This window comes from Dipteris shenzhenensis, chromosome 16 (genome assembly GCF_047967505.1).
Source record: "Dipteris shenzhenensis isolate YYH24624 ecotype China chromosome 16, Dip_SZ_1.0, whole genome shotgun sequence".
Lineage (NCBI taxonomy): Eukaryota > Viridiplantae > Streptophyta > Polypodiopsida > Gleicheniales > Dipteridaceae > Dipteris > Dipteris shenzhenensis.
Window position 1 is genome coordinate 53198917 of NC_141611.1, and position 16948 is coordinate 53215864.

Below are 16948 nucleotides of genomic sequence, written 5' to 3' on the forward strand. Positions count from 1 at the left end.
AGACATCATCGGAAGAAGAAGGCAAATCAAATTCAGCTTGAGTGTGAGCTGAATTTTCTGAAAATATAACATCTCTACTGACAATAATCTTGCGTGTGACAGGAATGTAGAGACGGTAGCCCTTGCGTGTGACAGGATTGTAGAGACTGTACCCAACAAAAATGCATTTGATTGCCTTATCAGACAACTTATGCCGAAACTCAACGGGCACATGAGCATATGCAAGGCATCCAAAAACACGGAAATGATCCACAGAAAGCTTTCTCCCTTGCCAAACTTCATAGGGAGTCTTGGCCTTCAAAGCTTTTGTGGGTGCCCGATTCAAAACATAATTGGCACACATGAGACCTTCAAGCCAAAATTTGTGAGGCAATTTTTTGCTTTTTAGCATGCATCTATCCATCTCCATAAGAGTACGATTTTTCCTCTCAGCTTTGCCATTTTGCTAAGGAGTTAGCCTCACTGTAAGTTGATGTACAATGCCCTTGTCTTTCAAAAAAGCATCAAAATCTGCAGACAAATACTCCCCTCCCCTATCTGTACGTAATGTCTGTATCTTGAGTCCTGATTCATTCTCAACCATGGCTATAAAGTATTTGAAAACCATAAACACTTCTGATTTGTGTTTCAGCCCATAAACCCAAGTGTAGTTGGAGTAGTCATCTATAAAAGTGACAAAGTAAAGATGACCACCCAATGATGGAGTTCTCATGGGACCACAGACATCACTATGGATAAGCTGTAATTTTTCGAACAGCTTTTACTGATCCATCCTTCTTAAAAGGAGATCTGTGCATTTTACCAAGAATGCACCCTTCACAGGCATGTGGAGGAGGTGTTTCAAGAGGAGGCAATGCATCAACCATGGCATGTTTTTGAATCGTCATCAAGCTGCCATAATGCATGTGTCCATATCTGGCATGCCATAACTCAGCATTCTGCATAGCAGCAGTAGGAGTGCAAACTGCAAGAGCATGTGCTGGTCTTTTCTCATACATGTCAAGCTGAAAAAGACCACGTAACAAAGTGCCAGACAATCTCAAGGCATAGTCATGCTCTTTGTCATGGACTGCACACTTGTCATCTTCAAAAATGACCTGAAATCCAGCTCTGTTAAGAGTGGACACTGAAAGTAAATTTTTTGTGATACCAGGCACATACAAGACATCAGAAATTTTGAATGTTGAGCCATCAATGGCTGTAAGTTTAACTTCTCCTGTACCACGAACTGAATAGGAGGAGTTGTTGGCACATGTGACCTTTTTACCAACGGGTGGTGGATGCAGAGATGTGAAAAGACACTTCTTGGAAGTGATATGCTTTGAGGCACCACTGTCAAAATACCATGTATTTTGTGTCTCATTGACACTGAAAGCTAATGCATCCTTGGAAGAATCATAACTGCATGTCAGAAAAGCATAAGAGTCATGATTACAAGTGGCTGTACTATCCGGAGCAGCCAACTGAGAGTCTGAAATGCAAGACAAGAAGGCATAGTCGTGCTCCACAAAGTTGGCTGTAGCTTGCTCATTGTCAGATGCATGAGGAGCTGAATTTGAAACAGCCATACCGGAGCTGTTTTTCTTTTCTTTTGCAAGCCTTTTCTTGCATTCTCCAATGTAGTGACCTGGATTTTTGCAGTAATGACATATTCCCTTCTTCTTGGGTTTACCTGCATCACCCTTAGCCTTTTGAGAAGGCTATCATGAACCACTGGAAGGCTGATTTGCTGAAGTCTTTGCCTGTCTCGTGAAAATTGAGAGGATTTGCACCCCCCCTCAACGACAAATTCAGCGAGGTATGAAAGCTGAGATAAGATTCAGGAAGAGAATTCAGAGTAGTGGTAATCATCTCTGAATCAGGAATGATCTCATCAATATTCAGCAACTGCTCTCATAAATCCTGTAGCTTTGTGAGGTGCACTGACATGGAGTCACCCTCTTCCATATGTGTATGAGACAATTCTCTTTTCAAAAAAGACACTCTGGCATCATTCCGAGCTGCATACATGCTCTCCAAAATATCCCATGCTGCCTTTGAGGTCTTACACGACCGGATATGCGGAATGATGAATCTTTTCACTGAAAGAGAAATACACGACAAAGCTAAAGCATCACGTGAATCCCATCTCTTTTGTTCTGGAGTGGTAGGTATAACTGCACCAATAACTTGTGCTGCAGCTGTACCCTGTGCATGACCTCTACCTCCTCCTTGTTGGGGAGGGGTATTAGGTGCCACATTTGCTGGCCGGAACTCATCCCCATTTACATAGTCCCATAAATTACGGGAAATCAGAATATTGCATACCATAAAACTCCAGAGGGAGTAGTTGGTACCATCCAGCTTATCCTCTTGTGAGAGACCACTGAACTGGAAATCATTATGATTTTGCTGGGCCATGTCTGAGAAAGAAAATACAGCAAATGCAAATCTGAATTCCCTTGCTGGGAATGGAGTGCACAATTCCCAAAAAATACAGCCAAACACTGGCTAAAAATGCAACTCAAATCTCTGTAATGTCTCTGTCAGAAATCTGCCAGAGCATCCAATCTCTCCCAAAACCTGCCAAAAGTGCTTCAAAACACTCACAAAAAGGCAGTGTGAACTTAAACCTGTCAAATTGCTCTCCCAACACAAAAGCCCCAATTTGTGGCTTGAAATTGCAACCAGAAAGGAGCAAATGGTCTGAAAGCCCCAAATGTTGCACAAATTGCTCTCTTTCTGCAAAAGCCCCAAATTTCTTCAAGGAAATTGCATCCAAAAGAGGGCAAATTAAGTGAAAGCCCCAAATTTGCAATTTGTTTGCCAAAGCTCCAAATGTGCTCCCAAAAATATAGCCAAACAATGGTTGTATGCACAAGAGCCTGACAAAACTCTTTCCAATATCCTCCTGCAAAGAAAATCCTACAAAAATAGTTTCACCTTCAAACTGTACGGAACTGTCATTTCGATTGAATGCAGTTGTACGGAACTATACAGCTCAGCCTATACGGTCGAAATCCGTACACCTGTACGGATCTGACAGCGATGTACGGCGAGCTGTACGGACGACGAGGTCGACACGTGCATGTACGGACAATCGTACGGACGGCGTTGACAACGAGCTGGTACGGGCGTACGAAACTGTACGACGAACTGTACGGGGTGACGACGAGTGGGCGACGAGCTGTACGGCTGACGACGGCGAACTGTACGGATAGGCTACATGCTGTACGGCGCCTGTGTACGGAATGTATAGGCAGAGTGTGCGCCTGTGTACGGAATGTATGGAACAGCCAACGATGGCTGTACGAAATGGTACGAAAATGGTACGGAAGCTGTACGGGCTGGGGCTGTACGGCGACGATGCAGCAGCAGAAGCTTGGGTAGGTTGACTTGCAGGAGGAGCTTGGGCAAGGAGCTGGGAGCAGGGTCAACCCGCTCTGATACCAAATGTGAGAACAAGGGAGAGAGCAAAGTGAGAGAGCAGGAACAGGAGAGAGAGAGAGCTTAAAACGATAGTTGCAATAGATGAGAGAGTTACAACTGAAGAGAGTGATAGGTTTTGTCTAAGTGACAAAACCTTATCCTTCACTAACTGTACTTAGTGAACTAACTGTGGTTAGGGGAAAAAACCTCTAAGTGAGGGAAAAGTGCCCCTAACCTACTTATTACATTACATTGGTCACTGCTAAATTATAACAATAATTCTAACAGAATGCAGTAAAGGTTGACCTCTGCGGAACAGGTGAAATTTCATAAACAGATTTACAGTAAAAAGAAAGGAGAATAAGATAGAGATTCTCAAGCAGACCTACAAACTCAAAAGTACAAAAATGCTTAAAATGCTCGTGGTATGACACACAACCTGCTCCCTCAACCCCTGCTTCACCTTCCTTCTCCCCCTTAGCTCCCTCATCCTTTGCCTCTGTGAGCTGCTCCAGCAGCGCCCGAGCCTTCAGCAGCCCATTTGACAGGCTGCTACCATTCGATCCCCCCGGCCATCTTTCCTCTCTCTCCCTTCCACTTGGCCTTCCTCCTCTTCTCCCTCGTCATTTCCGCTAGCCACAGGTGCAGCACTAAATTGTATAGTCTCATACTTGGACTTAGAGAGAGAGAGAGAGAGAGAGAGAGACGTGGGTTAAGCTACCAAAAGGTCCATGCTTTTCCTTTTTTTTGGGGGTGAGCAAAACAAAAGGTACATGATCATTTTTTTTCATTTTAAGATGTCCATGGAAGGACCATTTTAGTCAGTTCAAATCTGTCATGAACATTGTTTCAGTTTTGACACATTGCGTTTGGCATGCCCTTGACAGTTAGAAAAATCACAGATCCTGAGCTTGTGAGGCAGGAAGCGTTAGGCTTTGTTCAAGGATGGCCATACATAATCTGTGATGCAATAAATAGATCTCTGCCTGACACCCTGAGTCGAAGCACAATATCTGATCGATGGATGTTGCCATTCATGGGCCCTGCTTTCTCAAAAGGCGGAGTAACACTAGCAGGTGATGCAATGCACCCTATGACACCAAATCTTGGACAAGGGGGATGCTGTGCGCTTGAAGATGCAGTGATCCTTGGCCGCCTGCTCTCCAAAGCATTAACAAGGGACAGGAACGCTGAGAGAGAGATTCTGCAAGCTGAGGTGCTTTTGAAAGGAGCTGATATGCCAGAAGAAATGAAGAGAATAGAGCTTATTCTGGACCGATACACAAATGAGAGATGGACTCGGATGTTACCCATGGCTATTCGATCAAATGCCATTGGTGCAATTTTTAATGTGGGCCTTGAAAGTTTCTGTTCAGCACGTAATGAGTTATTACCCAGGTTGGTAACATTAGAGCGCTTCATTGATCACACCTTTTATGACTGTGGTTCATTAGAAGTTTCTTAGTGCTGGTATGCACCTCACCATTTGAACATGCTCTCTTGATCACACAATTTATGACAGTGGGTTATTGTGAATTCCATAGCGTTGTTATGCACCTCTCGCCGTTTCAATGGTTGCATCACTGAACAAAGTCTACGCAACTTTAGTTGTACTCTATAGTGACCTTTGTGTCTTCCTATGAGTCTTGTGCAGTTGTCAAGAGTCCTTATGAGCTCCATTGGATCCTATTACTTGCATCATTAGCTCAAGGACAGCTCACACACTCATCTCCTAAGTCTTCTCACTCAACCAAGGCTTTGAGACTTTGTAATGCCCAAAGTATGGGTCAATCTCATGACTAACAAATGCAACTTGTCCATAGTAAATATGTATCATAGACCATACGACACAACAACGTATACAAAATTAATACGAGTGGAATAATAACGCACACAACATACAAACAAGCATCATATGAGCAATGCAAAGCAAGAACACATAGTACATGCGACATATAAGGCTTAAATGCATAATCAAGTGTAGTCAACATGAGATCATTCTCCCTATGTGTCTGTGTGTGTGTGTGTGTGTGGTAGTAGTAGTAGTGGTGGAAAAGCTTCGCTTGGAGCCTAAAGGCATATTATGTAGATCTAATAGGATAAATATAGCCAAAATGCTCTCTTAGAAACTTGTAAAATCATGATCTAGAGGGAAATATTAGAACTAGTGAGACAAAGATGCTTACTGGAAAAATGAGGAGAATGCTCTAATTTGGACTCAATGGAGGGTGATTTTACATCAGACATAGAATCCTTACCAAATGCTTTGCATAAAGAGGAGTTTCTTATAGTCTAGAGAGAGGACTAAAATCCTTACCACTTGCTTTGCATAGAGAGAGGAATTCATTAGAATCTAGGTAGAGTATTGACTAAAATACTTGTCACATGCTTTGCATAGAGAGAGAGCAATTCCTCACAATTAGATGACCACCTATAATCATTTTGTTGCAAAATGACTACATGCTACAACTGTGATCACTATATTGCAAAATGACCACACGTTACAATGGTGATCATTGTGTTATAATGACCAACTAATCACAATTGATACATCAAAACTTGAAAATGAGAGTCATGTGGGTTGTGTGTGTATTCTATGTTTGGTTCTTGTGTGTGCTGCATGTGTTTTGTATGTTTGAGTTGGTGGTGTGTGAAAGTGTGTTTGTTTTTCCATAATATGACCTTGTGTGTGTTTTGAATGATGTGTTTCAAATGTGTTACGGATGTGAGTCATGACTCTGTGCAAATGTATTGTTAGTGTGTTTTTTGTTGTGCATGGTTTTTGTGTGTGAGTCCTAGCAGTGTGCTGTGTGTGTTGTGTTGTGTATGGCTTGTTTATGCTTGTGTTGTGTGTTTTTATTGTTTGGATAAGTTTTTTGTGTCTTGAGAGTGTGCTACAATTGTGGGCATGTGTGTGCAGGCACGTGTTTGTGTGCAGGTGCGTGCACATACAAAGGGTTGTGAGGCAATAGGAGAATTAAGGAAAAAGAGAGGTGGGAAGCAGAGGAAACTCTAGGTAGGGAAGTGGTTGTAAGGAGGGCTAGGGTGAAAATTTTGGAGGGGGGGTGGCAAATAGGGGGGATTTTCCATGAGGGGGGATGGGGTGGAAAATCATTTAAAACAATGGGGGAGTAACTGCGATGCAAGGCTAGAGTGGAAAAGGGAAGGGGGTGGATGCGAGGGGGCTAGGGTGAAAAATGGGAGGAGGGGGTGGCAATGGGGGAGGAAAGTGGCTACGAGAGGGGACTAGGCTGGAAAACCAAGGCAGGAAGTGGAAAATGGGCAGAGGGATTTGGTTGCGAAGGGTGGGGGTTGAGGGTGGGGTGGGGGTGGGGAGGGGTGCACCTAGATTGGCTATGGAGGTGAGGGAGTAGCTTTGACGGGGATCCAAAAGGTGAGGGAGTGGTTGCGAGGGGATTAGGTGTGGAAACAATGCAAGGGGGAGGGAAATTTGAGAGAGGAGCGAATATGTGAAGGTGGGGGAACATGTTATAAAATGGAAGGGGTGGTAGAGATGATGCCGGTGCGACTAACTACCAGCTTCAATCGGGGAAGGGGTAGGGAGTGGAAAAGGAGGTGGAGGGAGTGATTCACAAGAGGAGGGGGGAGGGTGAAAGAATGACAAGGCAGGGGCAATTGGTTGTAAGGGAAGAATGAGAGGGAGTGACGAATGAGAGGACGGGGGGAAGTGGTGGGGAGAGGGGATAGCTTTCTATAGGAAAAGAATGGGAGGGAGTGATGAACGAGAAAGGGGGGGGGGGGAGGGTGGCATAATGAGGAAGGAGGGGGTGGCTAGTTGTAGGGGAAGAATGGGTGTGAAGTGATGACATGAGTGGGTGTTGGGGGAAAATATGTGAAGGTCGGGGAAGGGTTGAGGGGTGGGAGAGATCGTGAGGGGATGGCTAAATATCGCCAAGAGCTTGAGGGGGTCGGAAGTGGAAATGGAGGGGGAGGGGTGAGAAAAATGGACACAAATGGAAGAAAGTTAGACGGAAGGAGGGGGGAAGACATAAAAGAACAAAGGTTGAGGGAAGGGGATGGAGGAGGAAATTGTAGAGGGCGGGGCGTGGGGGGGGGGGGGGGTGGAGGAGATGGAGATGATGATCCTAAGGAAGAGGAATGGTGGTGCATTGGTGGAGAGATGGTTAAGGAAACCAAAAGGGGGGGAAAGAAGAAGGGTCTTTTGGGAGAGATTGCAAAAATATGAAGGGGGAAGAATTGGGAGGGGGGGGGGGGGGGGGGGAGATTATATAGCTTGTGGAAGGAAGTGATTAAATTTTTTTGAAAAGTTCTTAGAATTTTGATCTGTTTGACATTGTATCCATGTCCTGGCAAAAAAACATTAATATAAGTAAGATTAAGATAAAACACTTATTTTAACATAATGGTTTTCTTTGGAATTTCTTTCACACACAAGCTTATTGATGACGTACATCCACTTACGGTGCCAATCTCCCTAGCAAAATAGAGCCAAAATGTTGTCAAGTTTCATCTCATTTCCAAGTTTCATTATTTTGAGTCACCCCGCATTTATGGGTATTTGGTTGTCATAGCAGAATGATCACGGTTGAGCATACGACCCCAAGTCGTATTCTAATTAGAGATGTAGGCTCAAGTATGGAAAGTAGTTTTGGTATTTAGCTCAAGTGAAGAAGAATGGAGGTTGATGGAGTTTTTCAACTACTTTGGGAGTTTTAAGGATAAGAAGTTATCAGGTTCAAGACAAGATTGCAAGGTTCACAAAGAAGATAGGCTTGAGGAGTAGAGACATTGTCTCCATGGATCAAAGAGGGTAAAGAATTGAGAAGTCTAATCTAGAAGTTTAAGAGTTGCAAAGTTTGGTGTGAGTAAACAATGGAGAGGAGGAGGATGGAAAGAGGACTTAAGAGTGCAAAGGAGGACCAAGGAGGGAAGGAGGAGTTGGAAGGAGAAGAAGAAGGAGGAGGGAAGGAGAAGGAGGAGGAGAGTTGGGATGGCAGGAGGAGTTAGGCAGAGGAGGAGGATGAGGAGTTGGGAGTGCAAGAGGATGGATTGCAAGGGGTAGAGCATACTAGTGCACATTGATAAAGTAAGGGAGCATGGGCACGAGAGGATAGGTTGCAAGGGTGAGAGCATATTCGTGCACATTGATAAAGTAAGGGAGCATGGACACAAGGAGAGAAAAAATATGAACACTTTATTTAAAAAAAAAAAAAATGAACACTTGATGTGAATTGAAACTAAGCCCCGAGAGTGGGAGCTTCATTCCATTACACTTGGTTGTGACTAGCTCCTTGTAAACAAGAATGTTTAGGAGAGCCTATGAGAAGGTAAGCTAGAACGATCCAAATTGGAGCAACAATGTCTAAGAGGAGCTAGAAAGGGGAAGCATGCAGGAGTAATAGACCCTCTCCTTTTATATTGAACTTAGGCCTCCCTAGCGACCCTTTGAACACTTCACAAACTACGATATGTTGTCACCTCCATGTATCTACCTTGAAGTGAGCACAACAAAACTTCTCAACATCCACCAATTGATAGCTGAAACCAACGTCACCCGTCTCGCGCCACAATCCCTTTGAAAATACATCAACGATGATGCAGTTGTGGTTACAATGGCCACCCAATAAACAATGTGCCACATGTACCATCATGGATGTTTTTATCAAAGGTATATTTGTATATTAATACAAAATCTTTACAAAAGTTTATTGAGATATTTCTTTTAGTTTCACAATATTGATAGCATATAGCAAAGTTCTGTATATTTTCTTTTGAATTTTCAAATAAAATTTGTAAATCTTGGCCAAACTTCAACAATTTTCACATAAAACTTTCAAATCCTAGCGAATGTTTCAAGCATTTATTTTTATTAGGGCATACAAAGTTTTACACCAATATAAAAGTTTTGCTTCTTAACGAAACTAACATGAAAAAATCATCCCTATGTACCATCAATCAAGAACCCAAAATACATATACTATCCCAAATCCAAGACTAAGTAGATCTAGATATTGATTCCACTGCTACACAAATATGGGCACACTTTCACTACATAAATCAAATAAAGTTCATGTGAACATAGAAAATGATCAGCTTGAGAAACCCTACAAGCACATCACATTTGGAAATCCCAAATTAGTGAATGAATCTCATCGTTACATCATAATTGACTCATTTTGGCCTTCTACATAGCTGCTTTGAACAAAATTCCACCAATGCACATAACAAAGCGATTGATCTGAATGAACACAATTGCATTTGAGTGATGTGGAGTGCACTAATAAATCAATAGACATCACATAATGAAAATAACAAAGGAGAACAAACCTAACCTGGTAAACCACACTACAAGATGCAACCATGTACTGCTGCCCCAAGGAAATGTGATTGAAAATGAAATTTAAAAATAAAAACCCATACCTTTATCCCATTTTTGGAAATTTTACATTACTAGCATCTTTGACATTCCATAACTCATAAGCACAATATATTCCATTTAATGACTACCTACCATCACTCAGTAATCACAACTCTCTTTTGTATCTATGGCAAACCTATGCTAATCATCCCATGATCGTTTCCCATGAAATAGGGGCCATAACTCGCAAAATCAATCCAAGCAAGTGCATACCCATGTTTGGCATGTAATTCAAAAGCAAATGGACTATGTGAACCCATTCCGTATGTCACAAGAGAAATGTAGTGCTTGTGACCTATACATGCTACTCCCATTACCATTGAGTGGACTTTCTAATAATTGTCCCTTATAGGTGGAACTAGGACCCTCATGAGTTATGTAACCCACAGATAACCATTGAGTGCACCTTTATACACTAGTCCATCATAGGTGGAATTGGGAACCTCATGGGTTATATAACCCATAGATAACCATGCATGCATCACCAACAATCTCAATGTTCACCCTCTCATAAGGCACTCCACCCTCATTGATCAAGATATCTCCTCCCACTGGTTGATCTTACCAATCACTTTGGTGCCATTCATTACCCTTTTACTCTCATATTAATCATTTTCATCCCACATCAAATAAGACCATAGAAATTGATGTCATAGTTCCCATAAATACAGAAGTGCATCCAATCGATGATGGCACATGCACAAAACTAGATGGGCTATGCAAACTCTAGTAAAGTGAATTGACAATTGAAGTGCATGTTAACTAAGCAACCCACCATATGTGTGTGAAATACACACATCTTCCTTCAAACATATAGTACATGTCTACTAAAATCCAAACTAGAAACAAGATGATGATCTACTAGTGCCACAGTACCACTTACATATCCATTTTGAACAATGTCAAATGCGACTCATAACAATTACAATACACCTCAATCTATAGTAGTAGTGACCATCGTCTCTATACATCACATATTATATGAGGGTAGCTCAACCCCAACCCCAACAGCATATTATATGAGGGTAGCTCAACCCCAACCCCAACAGCACCAACAGCCATCAATCCTAGTATATAGGCAACCAGCACTACACCCAATGCACAAGTGCCATGGTTCACCCCCATCCCGGTGGGACACAATGAGAGTAATCTCAACAGAAGCAAGAACGGAAGAGGGAGAGAGAGAAACAAAGAGCCACACAAGTTTTTGGTGGGTGCAGAACACCCTAATCTTCTTTTTCATTCCTTTATATATGTGTTTGAGTATTGTACATAACTGGGGTAAAGGCACAGTGACCTTTAATCCCCACAACCTCCCACTTAAAGGACAATGTGCCTTTAAGGGAGAACAAGCAGTGAGCATACTATCCAATGCCCATCAATACACGACAATACTCAAACCACTGACTAGGTAGACTCTTCGTTAGCATATCTATAGGGTTATCATCTGTATGAACCTTGACAAGCTCTATGCGCTTGTCCTCAAGTACCTCCCTGATGAAATGGTACCTGACCTCAATGTGTTTGGTCTTTGCATGAAAGATCGGATTCCGTGCTAGTTGAATAGCACTCATAGAATCACTATGCAATGTCGGTACACCTGTATGAATCCCCAAATCTCTATGGTTGCAGCATACTCAGCCTCTGTGGTAGACAAGGCAACACACTTTTGTGTGCGAGACATCCACGACACTACACCACCTACAAAGGTGAACACATAACCAGAAGTGGATCTCCTACTATCCACATGCCCTGCATAGTCTGAATCTGTGTACCCAAGTACACGCATGTCTCCTCTACCAAAGCCGATGCACATCTCCTTGGTGCCCTTCATGTACCTCATGATGCACTTAACTGCCTCCCAATGCCTCTTTCTTGGATTAGCCATATACCGGCTAACAACTCCCACTGCAAATGCAATGTCTGGTCTAGTAGCTATCATAGCATACATAAGACTCCCAACCGCTGATGCATAAGGAACCTTGGCCATCATGGCCCTCTCCTCATCTGATTTGGGACTATCTGTATGGCTCAGTTTCACATATGGAGGCAATGGAGTATTCACTGCCTTCCTCCCCTCCATATTGAAACACTGCAATACTTTTGTAACATACTTCTCTTGTGACTACTCCGATCACGCGTGATGCGCATACCAAGAATATGACCTGCAAGTCCAAAATCCTTCATATCAAAGGCCTCATGTAACTTGGCCTTTGATGCATCTAGCTCATAAGTATTCTTGCTAGCCAATAGCATATCATCCACATATAGTGCCAGGAGTATCAAGCTATTATCCTTAGCCCTTTTAGTGTAGAGGCAGTGATCAATTTCACTCCTTCTAAAGCCATGGGACCGAATGAAAGCATCAACCTTCTGATACCATTCTCTAGGCACTTGCTTAAGACCATAGAGACTCTTCTTCAGCTTGCAAACTAAATGCTCTTTGCCCTTTTCTTCAAAGCCTTTCGGCTACACCATGTAAATTCCCTCATGCAGATCCCCATGCAAGAAAGCTATCTTGACATCCATCTGCAAAAGCTCCATATCCTCTGCTGCCACTAGTCCAAGCATGCATCTAAGTGTGGTCATCTTCACAACTGGAGAGAATATCTCATCAAATTCCACACCCTTCTCTTGCTTGAACACTTTAATGACCAAACGGGCCTTGTACCTAGGCACAGCATCACCTGTGACCTTCATTTTGTAGACCCATTTACATGGCAATGCTTTCTTTCCATGTGGCAAAGAAACAAAGTCCCAAGTCTTATTCTTCATAAGTGAACTCATCTCTGATTGCATAGCATACTCCCACTTGCGTTGATCCTCGCGCATCATAGCCTCTCTGTAGCAAGAAGACTCCCCGCAATCAATAAGCATCACATAATCTACCCTTGGAACAAACCTATCAGGTGGTCTAGACACTCTAGATGATCTTCTCAAGGGCATTTCAGCTTGTCCCACCTGCATATCAGCCACATTTGGCTCATCGTTTCCACCAATAGAGGACCCATCATCTACCCTTGATTGTATACCTATGGGAGTACTTGGTGGTACCATTTCTTGCACATTTGGTGCATGGACGGCTTGCTGTCTGTCAACATATGCAGGTGGAATCACATCCTAGAAAGTGATTCTCCTCATTTCCACATCCCTACTAGTCATGAAGAGAACGTCATTGTCACTATCATGTGTGACTGCATTGATCTCCTCGATCTTCACTTTTCCTTTGTCCTCCCTTGGACTCTCTTCCTTTTGATTTGCACCCCAATTTGCACTCTTTTTCTTATCCTTTTGCTCTCTCTTTTCAGCTTGTAGCAATCCTTTTTCATATGGCCCTTCTTGCCACATTGGTAACACTCAATGTTTCGTGCCCTGGATTTGCTATGAGACTTCCCTCTTTCTTGGGACTTCCCCCTCGACTGTGATATGCCCCTTTGCACATTTAAGGCTGCATCCTGCTTGTTGCCATCCATAGACTTCCGTCTAATCTCCTCGACCAAAAAGCTACCCACAACATCATCAAATTTCAGTACTCCACCAGGTGCAGAGTTACTGACAGTTGTACGGAAGGTATCCCATGAGGATGGCAATGAACATAAGAGAAATATTGCCTTAGTCTCCGCATCAAAATTCATCTTCTGAGCCTGAAGCTGGCTGAAAATAATAGTGAATTCATTCAAGTGAGAAGCAATGGAGACCCCTTCCTTCATCTGTAGCTCAAACAACCTCTTCATGAGGTAAACTTTATTAGAGGCAGTTTCCTTTTCATAAGTGGCACACAGTTTCTTCCACAAATCTTCCGTAGTCTGCTCATTTACTACTGTGAAATAAACTGACTCTGCAAGATGAAGTCTAATAGTAGATTTTGCTAATGCATCCAACTCATTCCAATCATCCTCAGACATATTTGTAGGCTTAGCTTCAATCCCTGCCAAGGGTTTAATTTGCTTCTTTTGAATAAGCACATCCCTTATTTGTTCTTTCCACAAAGAAAAGTTTGTCCCATCAAACTTTTTAATGCTAAAAAACTCCTTTTCAGACATGGAAGAGGATGCCATGATGCAAATGAAGCAAAAATCCCGAATGCTAGTGCCTACAAAAGAGAATCACACCAAATACTAGGTCCACCCAAATGTGTATGCCATAATAGAGTGAAATATCACCAAAACTCATGTCTCAAAGCAAAACTCAAGGGTCAAAGCATCAAAAAATGCATTTGACTCATGTGCATATACTATGCATCCATATGAGCAAATCTGGCCCAAAAGAAAATGCCAACTGCAATGGCAATCCAAAATGCCAATAAGTGCCAAATGACTTAAGCGTAAACACCGTCCACTGGCATATGCATTAATAATATCTCATCCAAGAGAGCATAGCACTATCAGTGCATCACCTGCAATGTGTCAAAGCTATCCCTTAGCATAAAATAGCATCCATGTGCAAAGCATCCATAAAAATAGCATCCCACAAGGCATTTGGGGCCTATCAGCGCATCCAATAAGGACTGCAATGCATCCAAATGGCCTATAAATCATCCACTACAACCCAATGCACACCACGAATAAGTGCACACTGCTCAAACTGCAACCAGAGTGATCTACATAAGGTATGCTCAAGAAATCATAGTCCCACGGTAATGACCGCTACTGAAAATAGAACCTGAGATGCCTCGAAACATGGGCGCCATTGCATAATCGGACTCAGCGAGAAAATCTGCAAATATCTTTCTTCCGTCGGAACTCCAACATCCCAACCGATGAGTGAGAAATGGGAGTCAACACTGATCCACTGCCATGTGGCATAAATCTAAGGTTTCAAAACCTTAGAATGAAAAATGCATAATAGAGAGGTGAAATCGAATACACAGAGATATATAACTCTACCTCCACCGTATCGTGTAAGAACTGACAAGTAGGGGTTTTTGGGCGTCCGAAATGCAATGGGACAGACGGTTTTGGAAACCGTGGTCTCAATCACTGGGTCCAACACACGGACTGAAAAACGTTTTTGGAAATAGAGCTGTTTGTAAACTCCACCGGAGTGCGAATGATGAGTAACATAGAAGTTTTAGGACCTCCTGAGTCCACCGAAACTGACAGATCTGCAAATGGTTACTCCAAACTTGAGTTCCAACACCCGGGCAGAAAAACGCAGAAACTGACACAGTGAGTCAGAAATCCAATGAAATGATCCCAGATTCAAGAATGAAGTGCTTCCAAGCTCCTGAAGTGAAGTGGACACCAAAAGCAAGCACCTCTACAAGTCAATACAGAGTCTCTGTCATCGAATGGAATAGGGAAAAGCTCAAAAAATGACTTTTTCTTTGAAAACACTTAAGAGGCTCTCAAAACCACTTCACAAAACCAAAGTGACTTTTCCAAAGGTTCCTCCAAGTCTCTGCACACTCGGATACAAGTAAAGTCACCCACAAAGCTTCCCACAGAGCTTCTCCTTCCTCCCACAGAGCTGTTGAGCTTCCAAGCATTCACGCACGCTCAGCTAGATCACCCGGGCTCTGATACCAGTTGAGAGTGCTTTCAACGGAAGTAAGAACAGAAGAGGGAGAGAGAGAAACGGAGAGCCACACAAGTTTTGGTGGGTGCAGAACCCCCTAATCTTCTTTTTCATTCATTTATATATGTGTTTGAGTATTGTACATAACCGGGGTAAAGGCACAGTGACCTTTAACCCCCACACCCCCCACCCCCCCAACCCACCATGCCCCCCCCTTGCATGCATGTGCGTACCCCCCCCCCCCCCCCCCCCCCATGCCCCCCCCTCCCAAGGCACATGCCCCCCCCCACCCTCCCACCCTCCCCTTGCGCGCATGTCAAATACCCCCCCCTCCCACTCCCCATGCCCTCCACTTTCACCATACCCCAAAAAGATGCATTTCCTAGACTTAGAATCTAGTTTCTTCCAAAGCTCTTTCGGCACACGTGCATATAACTCACACCCAAATATACGCAAATGAGAGTAAGAGGGCTTCTTGCCACTCCATGCCTCTTCAGGAATACCACCATCCAAACTCTTACTAGGTGATCTTTTGATCACATGCACTGCAGTCTTCATTGCCTCAGCCCAAAAACCACTAGAAAGACCTACATTGGAAAGAATACATTGCAGCCTTTCTTGAATGGTGTTGTGAGCTCCCTCTTGATCCCACGTGTATCATTTTTGAAATACCAGGAACACATCGCTCTTCCGAGCTATATCATAAGCCCACACTTTCCAAGTTGCATCATCAATGAATGTCACATAGTATTCAGCCCTGCCTAATGACCGTGTAGGCATGGGACCACATACATTTGAATGCACCAGATCAAGCCTTTCAAGCTCTTTCTTTCCCCTTCTTTTATGGGCTGATTTCATCTGCTTCCCATAGAGACAATGCTCACAAAATTCAAAGTTAGAAAAACTCAAGTGCGGTACATAACCCAAATGGCATAAGAGTTTCATTCCATTCTGGCTCATGTGCCTTAACCGGTAATGCCACAAAGAAGTACTTGATTGCTCGATTATTACAACAACATGATTAGACAACCCTGATACATGTAAGCGATACAATGTCACACACTTGGCACCTCTTGCCAAAACCATAGAGCCCTTTTGATTTTCCAATTCTAAAAACCAAAGGTGGTCTGAAAACTAGCATAATCTAGTTGACCCACTGAAATAAGACTCTTGGTCATCTTAGGAACATGTCTCACATTTTTAAAAACAAATGCAGACCCATTTGCAAAAGAAAATTTTATGTCACCTGCTCCCACTATGTCACATGCATAGTTATTTCCAAGATGCACACAACCTGTCTTTCCATAGTCATAAGTGCAGAACCATTCCCTATGGGGAGTACCATGGAATGAAGCACTAGAATCCTAAATCCAATCTTGGGAATATGCATCATCTGAAGTGGTAATCAAGTCTGCAGAGGTAAACTGGTCATAAAGAGAATGGCATTGTCACTATTATCAGTGATGACTGCATTGATCTCCTCGATCTTCATTTTTCCTTTGTCCTCCCTTGAACTCTCTTCCTTCTTTTTTTCACTCCAATTTGCATTCTTTTTGTTATCATTTTTCTCTCTTTTCAGCTTGTAGCAATCCTTTTTCATGTGGCCCTTCTTGCCATAATGGT

At 42.9% G+C, this 16948-nt stretch overlaps 1 protein-coding gene across 2 annotated transcripts in view; it reads left to right on the top strand.

Annotated features, from left to right (window-relative positions):
- LOC147893129 (monooxygenase 2-like) overlaps positions 1 to 5210 on the top strand; it is a 44441-nt gene extending 39231 nt beyond the window's left edge. For both annotated transcript variants that reach the window (XM_087387492.1, XM_087387493.1), the window contains one exon: positions 4296 to 5210. In XM_087387492.1, coding sequence (XP_087243618.1) covers positions 4296 to 4873 — 578 coding nt within the window. In that variant the 3' untranslated portion in view covers positions 4874 to 5210. The remainder of the gene's footprint in view (positions 1 to 4295) is intronic.
- The last annotated feature ends 11738 nt before the right edge of the window (positions 5211 to 16948 follow it).